General features: G+C 38.6%; 1 protein-coding gene across 1 annotated transcript; it reads left to right on the forward strand.

Moving 5' to 3' along the window:
* Nucleotides 1-9,814: 9,814 nt before the first annotated feature.
* On the forward strand, nucleotides 9,815-13,585 carry them4 (thioesterase superfamily member 4). Its single transcript, XM_076109174.1, has 6 exons — nucleotides 9,815-10,223; nucleotides 10,686-10,875; nucleotides 11,701-11,863; nucleotides 12,210-12,320; nucleotides 12,683-12,807; nucleotides 12,935-13,585. Exons 1-6 carry the CDS (start codon nucleotides 10,110-10,112, stop codon nucleotides 12,979-12,981), a joined length of 750 nt encoding a protein of 249 aa, XP_075965289.1. The 5' UTR covers nucleotides 9,815-10,109; the 3' UTR covers nucleotides 12,982-13,585.
* The last annotated feature ends 259 nt before the right edge of the window (nucleotides 13,586-13,844 follow it).

A 13,844-nucleotide genomic window follows, 5' to 3' on the forward strand; every position in this document is an offset into this window, starting at 1 on the left:
TGAGAGATGACAGGGCAAAAGGATTAAAAAAGAAACTAAATGTGGATTGAAAATAATTAACCATTTATATTTTGTCTAATGTTGTAAGTCTTTCAACAGTCCGAGTCACTCCTTCTAAAATACACACAGCAAAATAACTTCCCTCTGATTCAGTCCAAGCGTCGAAGTTATCATCGTTTCTGCTGTTAAAGGTCCAAAGATCAAAATCTTCAAATAAGTCTATAAGCTAGTTTCAGTTTGAACATATAAAGTTGTTGGAGCATGATGTATTAATCAGTTTATGAATATATTTTGACATCCAATTGTGTGTCAGGATACAGCATTAAAACATCAACTTAAAAAAACAATAATATCTCATTTGAAATTGGAAAAGGTTGAATTTCAGAATTTGAATATTTAAGTATGACAAAAGTTTTGCTCTTGATAGAAACAATCTGATAACAACAGGGAATTACATCATTACACAATTAGATCACACAACGAATTTGACCACAAATACAAAAAGACCCTTCACTGGAATAATTTAAAACATTGAACATAAATGACAATATAAATCAGATCATGCAGGACATTAGAATACCGTCATGGCCACTATATATTAATCCAATATTATGCTGCTTAAATAAATCAAATATAATTAATCTGGCACCATTCAGGTGGTCAAAATAAAATAAACACCTGTTCAACCTATAATGAATACAACTGCCCTGCAGTACAAACTAACTTAAAGTTACTCTGAGGAACTTTTAACTGGTTATGAAACAGTCTCAAATTATTACTGATGTCTCTATATCACCTACATTTAAACTAAAGTAAGTAAACTAGACCATCAGCGAGAAGATTGGTTATTTCTAGTTATTCTCAATGCTTGTCATCGATGCCACCGGGTCGGATTCCACCCAAAATAAGATGATATCATGTAGCTCCTTTGGCTCAGACTTCAGTGTTGCCTCTGGCAGCAACCAGCCTGCCGTGGACGCCCAGATCTGGCTTCGCTGCCGCCTTCGACCTGCAGCTAACACCGCCACCACGCTGCTGGAAGCCCAGGCCATATTGCTGGACCAGCTGTAGGAAAGGAAGTCACGGGAGAACCAGGGCCGAAACACTACCACTTTGGTCCACAGGAACCGTCATAATCATCACAAAATGAAAGTTCCTAGTAGCTTTAATGTTATGAACCCTGTATTGTTGAATTTGTGTTGAAAATGTTCCAGAACGATAAACATATGCTAATTATCCACCAGGAACACTTTTCAAAGCTGCTGTTCTGGAATTAATCCATAAACTAAAAATGCACAACTAAACAAAAGTGCATTTTCAGTATTTTTTCTATGATCAAGATTGTTCTGTTTTGTTAGGTTTCAAATATAATTCACAAAATAACTACTCAGGCACAACATTTTATTGAAAGCTCTAAATACATGATGAAGCTTTAGGATCAGCCAGAATACAATCTGCACAGCCAGAGCTTCACCGGGATAACAGAGTGAAGTTTATAGGGACAGACAGACAAAGGCTTTGTGTTCTCTGATTGGTCAGTGCTCTGGTCTCTCTCTCTCTCTCTCTTTCTCACACACACACACACACACACACACGCACGCGCACACACACGTACCCTGAGGCAGGGTCACTAAGAAAGAGAGAGGCAGACAAGGTTAACAACGATTATTCAATACCTATTTCTGTGTTTTCAGCGTTGGAGGAATTATCTAACAGAGGGGGAAAAAAAGCTTAAAAGTAAAGGCCAGAAAAGCATAATGTACAGCAACAAAAGATGAATAACAGGTACAGCTGGAGTGCAAGTTAAACAGACAGAGGTGAATTTTGTCCCTTGCTTTTTCTCTTCCTGGTTCAGACTTATTTGTATTTCCCAGCATCCCCTATTTACATTCAGTCAAATAACTCTGCATAAAGATCTTCGGGGTTTATTGGTGATAAAGATACTTGACCATCATATGATAGATTTAGCTTTATTATCTCTCTCTCTCTCTCTCACACACACACACACACATAGACAGAATTTGCACACACTAATCATGACTTGTGCAACCAAGACACATGTTTGTGGGCAAGTATTTGACAAGCTCACGTTCATTAAGCTCAAAAGCCAGTACAGTGTGTTTATGACTGAGAGGAGCATTCTGACAAAGTGATCCAGAAACGACATGATGCATGTGCAGTGGCAGTGTAGATCTTACAATCTTACCAGAATGCTCCAGAATAATTCCTGTTTGGTTACATTTTAAGGCAACCTTCAAAGAACAAACAAGTTCCCTTTTCACATTTACAATACAATTGATATAATCATCTTAAAGAATATAATGGATTTCAAAAAATAGATGTATACATATAAGATATAATTACACAAAAGAATATAAAATAGTAAAAAACATTTTAATGCTGTTTGTACATTAATGTAATACAAGAACATATTGCTTGGAAAGGGTTGCCCTACATAATGAGTACATTAACTTTTCAGAAGTCCATTTTGCAGATAATACTTCTGTGCTTTTGCAATGAAGGAATTTTTAAATCTTGGCATTTCTACTTTTACCTAAGTAGAAGATTTTAATATGTTTTCCACCACTGCCACTATGAATACCACAGTTAATCAAGAGAAGCTGCGTATTTTTAATAGTCGTCAATGAAAATGTTTTTATTTAAGTTAAACTCAAAGTGTGTACATTAATGACAAGTTACTGTATCCATATCACCCCAATTTTTTAAAACAACATTGGCTTACAGCTGTGCATTTATAACTGAATTATGGCAGACAAACACTGTTGCTGCTGAGAAAGAAAACCAAGCGACAGACAACATGACGCAAAGAAAGCTTTGTATAAATCAATCCTCTAATTGCCTTTAATTTCCAACAAATGTGAGAGAACTCTTGAATCTGGCCAGTGCAAAAATATTTACATTAGTACACAATCTGTTTATAACAAAAAATAGTGCACCAACACAAAAACATATGTCCACATCAAAATGTTACTTAAATCCTCATTTTGTTGCATAAAAACAAAAAAAGATGGAATATTCATTAACATCCCAGTCATGAACCAAGTCCTACTTGATGCTCATACTGGCCCAGTGAAGCAATGTGCTGTGAAAACACAGGTTGAAACATCTCATCTCTTCTTAGGTGCTTTCTGTTTAGGGGCCTAAGCCTTTGGTTCTTCTGGTTTGGGGGCCTAACCCTTTGGTTTTCATGGTTTGGGGACCTCTGCCTTTGATTCTTCTGGTTTTGGGGCCTCTGCCTTTGGTTCCTCTGGTTTGGGGGCCTCTGCCTTTGGTTCCTCTGGTTTTGGGGCCTCTGCCTTTGGTTCCTCTGGTTTTGGGGCCTCTGCCTTTGGTTCCTCTGGTTTGGGGGCCTCTGCCTTTGGTTCCTCTGGTTTGGGGGCCTCTGCCTTTGGTTCCTCTGGTTTGGGGGCCTCTGCCTTTGGTTCCTCTGGTTTGGGGGCCTCTGCCTTTGGTTCCTCTGGTTTGGGGGCCTCTGCCTTTGGCTCCTCTGGTTTGGGGGCCTCTGCCTTTGGCTCCTCTGGTTTGGGGGCCTCTGCCTTTGGTTCCTCTGGTTTCGGGGCCTCTACGATGCCACACAGCTGGCTTTAAAAAAAAAAGTTAAACAATAGAAAATGCAGTGAATGCATACAGTGGTTATCATTATCAATATATATATATTGTTTTGTAAAGTTTTTACGTTATAATAAGTCGAGTAAAGTATTAATAATACCTTGCTGGGGTTGATCCTGCTTTCAAAAAGCCACACACTGCGCTCTTTGCTGCTAGTTGCTGGTTCAGTGTATCCGATTCTGTTTTCAAGTTGGTCTTCTCCTTCTCAAATTCATCTGTAGGTATTATCATATGACAAGTGGAATTTTAAGTGTTACAAATTAAAAGGAATTAGGAGCATTTCTTGAAGTTCCTTTTTTTCAACTGGAAGAGAAATCAATTTGAATGCATTTGAATCAGCACCGGTGCTCAGAAAAAGAGGGAAAGGTTTCTTTGTGTCCTCTCTCAGATATTGAATACATGACCACTTTTTGGCATTGAGGCACATAAATCGGCGCCTACCTTGGAGTTTTTTTAATTCCGTCTCTAGTGATGTCAGCTCATCTGTCACAGATTTCTGCAAGTAGAAACGAGAATGTCAGCGACGCAAACTTCAGTTTGTTGGAGAAATCTTCTCTACACAGACTAAAATCCTGCATCTGCACATCTTCGACTTTGATGCAGCCACATCCTTTTGACTTCTTAAGTAAATATTTGAATGCTTCTTTCATAACATATACCGGATCTGCACACAACACAGTCTTATCATTATTCCTCAGTATTACGTGATCAAGTAGCCTATAAGGATATACTTTATGTTTTAATGAAGTCTTGTGAAGTCACGTCTCAAGCTTATTTCTCCCAACATGTTATCGGTTCCTTACACATTACACCATTTTCTGTGCCCTAAAAAAATCTTTTTTATGATGATGTTTTACTTAGATGCTCTGAGCAACACTGAGGAATCACCTTGATCCACTGTGAGGCCATTAGATCTGCAGAGATGGTTCATAAAGGGCAGTAAATAAGTGGAAATTATGGAAAACGTATGTAAATGCAAATTCTGATTTCTGATTTCTGATTCAAAGAACTACTTCGTCTTCCTCCAGAGATACTACTGGCTATGTGAGACAACCGAGCAGAGGAACATTTATTTTATGTGATACACATATTCATGCATGTATTGCCCTTTTAAGAAGTTTAGTTTTTAGAAATATGAATAAAAAACCCATCTATGCACAGGACCCAAATTTCAGTACGGGGTGACAGGGGCATAGACAAGTCCTATTTCCAATTCATAAAATAATTGTTTTGTTCTAAAATAAAAAAACACTGTTATATCTGTAGTATTATAGCAAAAATAAGTATGTAGTAAAATAAGGAAAATGGCCTATGGAATCCTGAAGGCGAAGGCCTGCATATACAGGCAGGGATAGTAGATTAGTTTTAATAATTTCAACAATAAATAGTTTACAAATTATACAGTAATGCAGGAAAAAAGTACACTATTGCTGAAGTTTACTTGTGTCTATAGGTCTATAGTCAGTCCCTGCTCTGATAATAGCTACAAGACAAGCCTGGGTGGTGATAATGAATTCCTTCCTAACCGGTTATGTGTGTTCTTTGGGTTTCACTGGCAGAACAAGTCTAATCATATATAAAGATTTGAATTTAGCTTTTTTTTATAGTTTATGTAACCCCTCAAGTTCATATTCCTCTTTCAACCGTGAGCTTTGAATTCATTGTTAAGATGACACAGCCTACTACATGGCTCTCTGTGTAAACTAAATCCCACATAACTTTCGCAAGGAATCGCAAAACTATTCATACACTCTCTTTGCTTGTGTCTCTCAGTTTCTCCTCACCTGGCCCGACTCGCAGATGTCCGATCTACCCTTTGCCGCAATTGCTTCGGCCTCGAGCTTGACCGTTTCTTCCTCCAGCGCTTTCTGCTCAGTTTGGGTCTTCCGCATGAGGCTTTCCGTCTCCACCGCCATACTCTCATAGCCTTGCAGCACATCGTTGGTCACCCGCAGCTTGATATCCTGAAACTTGTTCTCTCTTTCGTCTTTGTCGTGCTGCAATTTCCGTATTTTCATGATCCCCACCAGAGCGACGGAGATGACTAATGTCACAGGTAGCACACATTGGACCCTCATAGCTGTGTGAGCTGTTTATACTTGATGATGGAAAAACTTCGGCAAGTGCTAAATCTGAACACAAGGCTGCTATCCGTGTCTCCCTGGTTACACTTCTCTACGTTTGCCAAATTAAAATCAACCAAGGTGCCCGACTCACCTGCGCTGTCCGATTGGACGTTCACATGAGTTGGGTATGAGCTGCTCTATTGTGTCATTGGAAACACGCCCTCTTCTTTTACGGCAGCGAGAACAGGTATACGCTCTGCTTTCACCCGGTGCTTGTAATGTCCTCACAAATAGTCCTGTGTATGTAAGCAGGCAAGCTTGTGTTTTATTACTATGCGTCTGTTGATAAGCTGAAGCTGATATGACAAATAATTTGTGTAATAGGCTACCTCATTTTAACAGTGAATACAACACCACAAACCCAAAATAAATAAAGTGTACGACTTTGACTTATAAACTCAGTTACAAGGGGGAAAATCGAATCTTTACTTAAGTAAAAGTATTGAAGTATTGGTAATTAAATATCGAAATTAAAAGTACTTAAAAAATGGCAAAAAACGGTTAAGCACATATCTCAAACTTGTACTCAAGTACAATAGAGTAAATGTGCTTCAGGTATGATTAGAGTCACAGTTCAACAAACCAAAAAGGTGTCATAATAAAACATAAAACGAGCACATATCAATCGTAATTATTTAAGGAGGAGATTGAGTCAATATACACAGTCTACGAAAACAAATGTTTTGATATTTTACAAATGGTAGGCTATCACATCGTTTATTGTTGCTTATTTGTAAATCATTAACTTGTTCTTAAAACTAAGCAGTATGTGGCATTATAAGATATCAGGAAGCAAAGTGATCGTGGCTTAAATCTATTCCCGAAAGAGCGCAGGGAGAAAATACGTGTGTCGCCCCGCCCATCCTGTTGAGCAGGTGGAGCAGGTACAGCAGACACTAGTGTCTCACTGAGCGAAGGAGCCTGGAGGGCACACGGTTTGAAAGATACCTGGAATGAACAACGACTGACCACCACTTGTTCCCACGTTGATCCAATCTATTCCTCGTCTCGATCAGGATGAAGCTCGTGATTGTTTTGGTCAGCCTCAGTGTGACTGTGATGGTTGGAATGATTTACCTGGCCGTGGACCAGGAGTTCAAACTTCATGATTTGAAAACCCGCATCGTGGAATCTTATGCAGAGGTCAGGATGAAAGAGGAGTCCATTAACGAATTGAAAACCAAGGACAAGGCCATGAAGACGGAGTTGGTGTCCGTCAACACCAAGGTAGATGAGCTGAGGAAAAGGAAGGAAGAAAGTGTAAAATCAGCACAGGACCTGACTAAAGCTCTGCAGACTTGTAGCACGGACGCGGTAAGGGACACACAGACACGCATCCGTGGTTTTACTCACAATTGGAGTTATTTAACATTCACTACAATTATACCATTACTGACAGGAAAGTATCACTCTTCCTGATGCACATGATACTATTTGACTGTGTGGGGTTGGCGTGTCAGGATCCGCTCAGTATTCTGTTAAATCTAAATATTTGATTTATGTTGCCATTGTACCTTCTGTAACTGCTGACAAATACTTTCACCTGTGCCTTTATCAGGAAAATGCTCAGAAGAAGAAGGCAAGCACGGGAGAAGCCATTGTTAAAGTCAAAGGTAAGGCAGCTTTGTGTTTCACCTCTGGTCTGGTATCAGCTCTGGGCATGTCGTTAAAGTGAGCTTATGTACACTAATATTGGTCAATTCTAAGTTGAGCCAGATAAGAGAATGTGACAAACTATAATGTGTCTCTACACAAGTTAGTCAGGCTTTCTATTGGCCTTTTAAAAGACAGAGGTTCGTTTGGAGCTGCTGAGATCTGTCAATCTTGTGTACTGACAATTAGAAACCAGTAGAACTAGTTGTGCCAGCACTAACCTACAGGGCTCCACACGGTTCATTCGTTTTATTCACTGAGCTTAGCAAAAGCAACTCCCACTTTTACTCTTTTATTGTTTATTGAATACAGACATTTTTTAACATTGTTTCTCTCTGTTATACATTTCCTCAGCGGATCACCAAGTGGCTAAAACCAAGGCTGAAGGGGACATTCAGAATTTGAAAAAACAGATTTTGGATAGAGACAAAGCTATTTGTGTCTTTGCAGATACAACTAAGGAGGAAGCAAGGTAAGATCAGAAATGCCGACTTGCATCTTGAGATATGTGGTCCAGAACATCAGAGTTTCAACAGTCAAAACCAATATCATTACAGAGCAGAACCACATAGTATGGCTGTAAAACTAAAGATGTAAGGAAACCTTATCTTATTAGGACTCTGGACAACAAAGTAACATTCTTTTTTTCCTTTTCTCCATTTCGCAGGAAGCTGTGTGGAATCCCTGAAGCTCCAAAATAAAGTTAACTCAGAAACCCTCAACATTGAATGTGAACTTTTAATAAAAGAAGCATGCCATGCAAATTAGGATAGATTTTGTACTATCACAGATGTGAGTATGGCTCTGTTCATTCCTTATGAGAAAGTCCTATGTTGATTTAGAGAAAAAACACACTGTTTATACATTCATTCATTGGACAAATGGCACAGAAATAGGGAATGAGGAAATATGGTGTATAGTTTTATATCATTTTGTAATGTGATTGTGTATCGGTTAGATCTATGATGCATTATTTTCTCTGTAAAACACTGTCAGTTATTTGGGATTACAGTCCTTCACAAATAAATTGACTTTTTCGTGTATCTTCAGCTTCCCCTGACTTGGTAAAGCTACATTGTGTAGCACCTGAGCTAGCCAGTCTGAGGCATATGGTATTTTTTTTGTTGACCTGCCTCCTGATGAAACATTAGTGACTACCAGCAACCCCAAAAGTAAATGGGCATCTGTTTAATTTCCAAGGCCTTGTGTCTGTGGAAGAATTTGTTCACCAAATATAACCCCTTGAATTGCTTATCCTTTCTGTAAAAACCCTCAAATCACATGTTGGAGTGTGAAAACTGTCAGTTAATTAAAAAGCTCACTCTTGTCCGTCTGGGGATGGACAATTTGAAAATGAATGTAATGAGCCCAAATTCATGACACGTTATGTTCTTGTATTCATCAGAAATCAAAATATAGTAAATGATAGCATTTAAATGCCATGTTCCTCTACCTCCCCCTAGTGCAGAACTAAAGATACTGACAGGCTTTTTGCAATTTTCAGTCATGATTAAGATCAACCTCTGTGCATAGTTTCGCTCCCACTTCCTGTCCTACCGCTTCAGCTCAATCTATAAATATATTCAGTCTTGGTGCAGCCGGTCTAAGTCTGAGCACTCTAGGCCTTCAGAGTGCTAGACACCTTTCTGGGAAATAGCATACTGTAAGTGGGTTAAGTAGTAGGTGACACTTTTGATGAACAATAACCGTGTCTTCCACAGTCATATTTAATTTAGCTGGTGTTGAGTGAAATTGTTCCTCATGAAATATTTTGTCATGAAATGCATTTTGTGTCAAAGCATTGAGATGTTATCCACAGTGAAGTCCACAATGACTGCAGTTGTGATGCCTGTGTGAGCTCCGTTTTGAGAAATGCATGTAAAAAAAACTGTAATAAAGAAACTTATTGTTGCCATGTGAACCCAGCTCTCCTCCACCACCATTATTTTGTTCAGTGCTTTATTGATTAACAATAAGGAGCACAGTAAACATACAGTACATTACAATAGAAAGTTCAACATTGCCTGGGTTAGAGACATGGAAAATATACACATAACACTGCCAGGGAGTGATATATAGACATATATAGTCAAATAAAATGAATACAACACTAGCAGGGGTGAATATGGGAAAATACATACAGTAAAATTATAAAATAAAATAACGCATCTCAACTTAAAACACTATATTGCTGAGGTAGATCACAAGTCCTCAGCGCTTTAGTGTTTTGTGATGAACAATCTTGATGTAAGAATCCATATAGTTACAAATGGATGTAATGCCGGGTTTCACCTTCACAAATCTTTCATTTGTGAAGAAGGTATTTGCCCTGAAGAACAGGTTGATACCAATCAGAGTGCAAGGTGCACACCACGTGACCTACTCTTGTGCCCGGAAGTTGTCATTCTGTTAGCAGCTGCTTGTCTTCCGACACTTGAAAGTCACCGGTAAAACATCACAGTGTATCGCTCGTTGCATTCCTATTTGTTCGAGGTAGCGAAACAGTAACATGTGTTGAACATGCTTAAGGTAGACTATATAGCATATGCGTATACGGTTTATCAGTGTTTATTAAAGCGATAATACTTTGATACGGTGCTAGCAAACGTTAGCTCGCAAAAGCGTTTGACTTTCGTTAGCCAACGTTACCTCAGAGTACAGGCACGTTGTCCTCCATCCTCGTCACTTTAAAGTGTACAAATGGCATGGAGCCTCGGTCGAATATGCAAGGGCGTTCAACGCCTCGGCTCACTCTCGTCTGTCCAGTCTCAACTCATTCACCCGTCCACCAGCGGTTCAGTCAGGACCATGTTGGTAGGTAGCAACGATCTGTTTTGATTCTTTTTTTTTGGGAAACACCTCATGCAATGCAAAACACAGTTCAGAAACAATTCAGCCATAAATTGTACACTGATAAAAATACCCTACTCGATCTACAACTACTGATAAATTAAGACACATTTTTGCATCATATTAATATGTAGATCAAGCAAATGTAGACAAATCTTTCTATAAACTCCTATTTTTGTACATTGAAAAAAATACATTTAACGTTCAAAAACAAGTAAGTAAACTTAATTCTACGAGCAGAACTACAAGGATTTTAAGCTATATTTCAGAGAGTGGTGCTTGACAAGATAATGGTTTCAAACCACACCTCCAGTGTATGACATGCATCGTATGACCCACACAGTCCCACCACTAACTTTGCCCAGAGCTTGCTAGACCCAGACCCAGTTTCACAGTGTTGTTGTAAAGGATTTCCTTGTTCATCAGGGGCTGCCATCGTCCTGTTTCTCCAAGTCCCGGGACTTCAGCTTGCCGAACTCTTCCTGGGGTTCAGAAATGATGCGGCTGTATAAACATTATAACAGCCAGTGTGAGGTCGAGATGGAAGGAGGAGAGAAACAGGAAGGGCCGTGGCGGAGACTGCCGAGCTACAATCGCGTCCTCAAGTATGCTCCAGGTAAACGTGCAGACTGTGACGTTTGTCTCACTGTCTGTCTTTCTGCTTGTTTGTTTTGGCCATGAAATAGAATATAAGCAAAATGATGGGACAAGAGGGTAAACTGCATTATTTGACTGTTGTATTTTATTGTTTAAATTGAACATGACTTATCACCTGATATTATCCCATACTCGATTTAAACGTTTTTTTTTTGTACTTTAACAACTTTTCAAAGGCTATGCTCAATGATTTTATAATACCGATGTATCAAATTGTTCATTTGGTCCACTCTCTTCACTCTCATGGCGTCGTTTTTGGCTGCAGCAGTTTTCAGTGAAAAGAAGCTTGAGTGAATATTGGACATGCATGTGGCCAAAAACATGACTCCAAATAAATGACTAATGAATAAAAGTCTGCAACTGCTGGATCTCTAAATAAGCGACTGTTTTAACATGTTAGCCATATTAACTTTAAAGGTGATGAAATGTCACATGTTGTTTCTGCTGCTCCCAATTGGCAAAAAAAAATAGTTATTGCAGGTTTGAGCAAAACACCACAATGGTGCAATTGAAGGCATAACTATCATGTAACTTAAAGCCGTACACAGATTCTACTGTATCAGCCAGCTATATATGACCAGTGAAGCAATATGACTTCCATGTTTGTCAAGGTATCGTAGAATTATATTACATAGTATATTTTAAACCAGAATAAAGATTGGAACTAGGTATGTGCTGATATGAACACATAGAAATCTGTAAATGCACCGGTACTTCTGATGTTTTTTCCCCCCTTATGATGATGATAAGCTGCTGACAGTTCACTTGTGTGTTTTCCCATCAGGTGGAGTTTATCTTAATAAGATAATCCAGTCAAAAGCTCGTATTTTTACCCGGAACACCGGAGACCCGGGGGTAGCATTTGAGTATGTTTTATTTTTCAATCGAGAGGAGCAGAAGTGTGTGGGTATTTTCCAGGCTGGACACCTACTGGAGGGGCCGCCAGGGTGAGATAACTGTTCATGTTGGTTGTGTTTTAAATGGATGTGTTTGTTGTATTTTTACATACTGTTCATACTTAAATGTACTCCATACAACACAATAATATTACCTTGAAGGTATTTTTACATTTTATTGTTTTAAAAGATTCAAAGCCTTTGTTGCATGTCATACCTCTCAATCTCTCCCCACATTTCCTGTCTGTCTCTTTATTATCAGCTTTCCAATAAAGGCAAAATGCCTCCAAATAATAATAAAAAAAGAAAAAGGCTATCTTTAAATCTTCAGAACTTACAAAACTGCACCTTTTAGACTTTGTATTTGGTGTCTAATAGAACTTATGTGTATTTCCAGACATGTCCACGGGGGGGCAATAGCCACCATGATCGACACTGTGATGGGGGCTCTCGCTCTCATACTGTCTGGACCTGTTGTGACTGCCAACCTCAACATCAACTACCGCAAGTACAGAAAGAACATATTTTTAGACTTTAATTAAGTTGTGTTTGTAGATTCAGTTTTATGACATATATGGTCCAGCAGAATTAATGTTTGTAGCTTTGTTTAAATATACTGAATATGCCACCTTTTCATTGGTTAGTGTAATGACAATAGTTTTTTGTACATTTTGAAGACCTTTGCGTCTATAACACTCTGTATTTAGGATTATACCCTAATTGTCTTACTTCAGTTTTAATGTATATTTAGGATGAGCAGTCAGGGTCTGCGTGTCTGTTCGGCCTTATGGGCATATGTTGTATGTTGTACTGTATGACTATTATCATTTATGTCCAGTTTACACTGACAAACACTTGTCTTGTTCCCAGGCCTATCCCACTGGGAAGCACCTTGTTGCTTGAATCCTCTCTGGATAAGAAAGAAGGCAAAAAAATATTTATTACATCCAAAGTGACCAGCAGCGATGGCTCCAAACTGCACACAGAAACAACAGGTACATTTTTACACGCATAACATGTCTGATGAGCCATGTCGGTGTGAAAGATTGTGGTTGGTCACGTCTCTGCTCGTCAACCTTCTGTATTGTCATTGTCCTCTTTTCTTTCATGCCTCATATGCAGCGCTGTTCGTGTCAATCAGTTTCAGCAACCTACTACTGGGATCGTGACACAAACACACCAGACTGCCATCTCCCCAAACACTGTCGGCAACCTGAGGCCACAGTGTGTGTGTGCGCGCGCGTTATTGGTTTGGAGTGTTTTTTGGGGAGTGTGTGTGCGCTTATTTGCAAGGTGATATCAGATACATTCATATCCTAATACTTATACGCTCTCTACACTTTAATATGTTATTAGTAATGAAATTCCTTTACGTAACTACCTCTGCTTCGTGTTACTAACACATAGACGGTACATATCTAAGCATTATTCAGCAAAGTAAATGTTAGGTTTTATTTATTGTAACTTATACAATATTTGTGGTTTTAAGTAACACTGGTGCCTTAGGACGTGAGAGTATTGCTCAAAGTGTACTGAAGTGAATATTTGATTTCCTACAATAAAGCCTTACCTATTGGTATTATATGATTTAAGCAAAGCATGTGCTTATTTGTTTGTCAACAAGTTGAATTGTTTGCAGCAGGGAATAAAAATTGCATTGTTTTTTTAATTTTGATTAATAACATTAGAACATTAGAAATTTGCTTCTGAACATTAGAAAAAGACTTGAGTTGGATGTGTTGCACTTACAATTAAAATAACATTTAAAGTTTCTCTTGGTGTGATACGTTTTTTTTTATATCAAACATATTATTGTAAATGTTTTGTTTATAATTAATCCCCTGATCAGGGTTTGACCGCTAATATAACCAACATCATACAGTAGTAAGGTTTGCTTGACACTGATATTGCTATATTTGGGTCAGGATTTTGTAGAAACAAACAGATGAATGCAGAATGTCATGTGCTGTTTTTTGTCTCTCTTTAAGTTGTGCACATAGAGGATGAATAAATAAAGAAATTAGCTGTCACT

The sequence above is a fragment of the Anarhichas minor genome, unplaced genomic scaffold (genome assembly GCF_050575085.1).
Source record: "Anarhichas minor isolate MPS153535 unplaced genomic scaffold, ASM5057508v1 ptg000041l, whole genome shotgun sequence".
NCBI classification, from domain to species: Eukaryota; Metazoa; Chordata; class Actinopteri; order Perciformes; family Anarhichadidae; genus Anarhichas; species Anarhichas minor.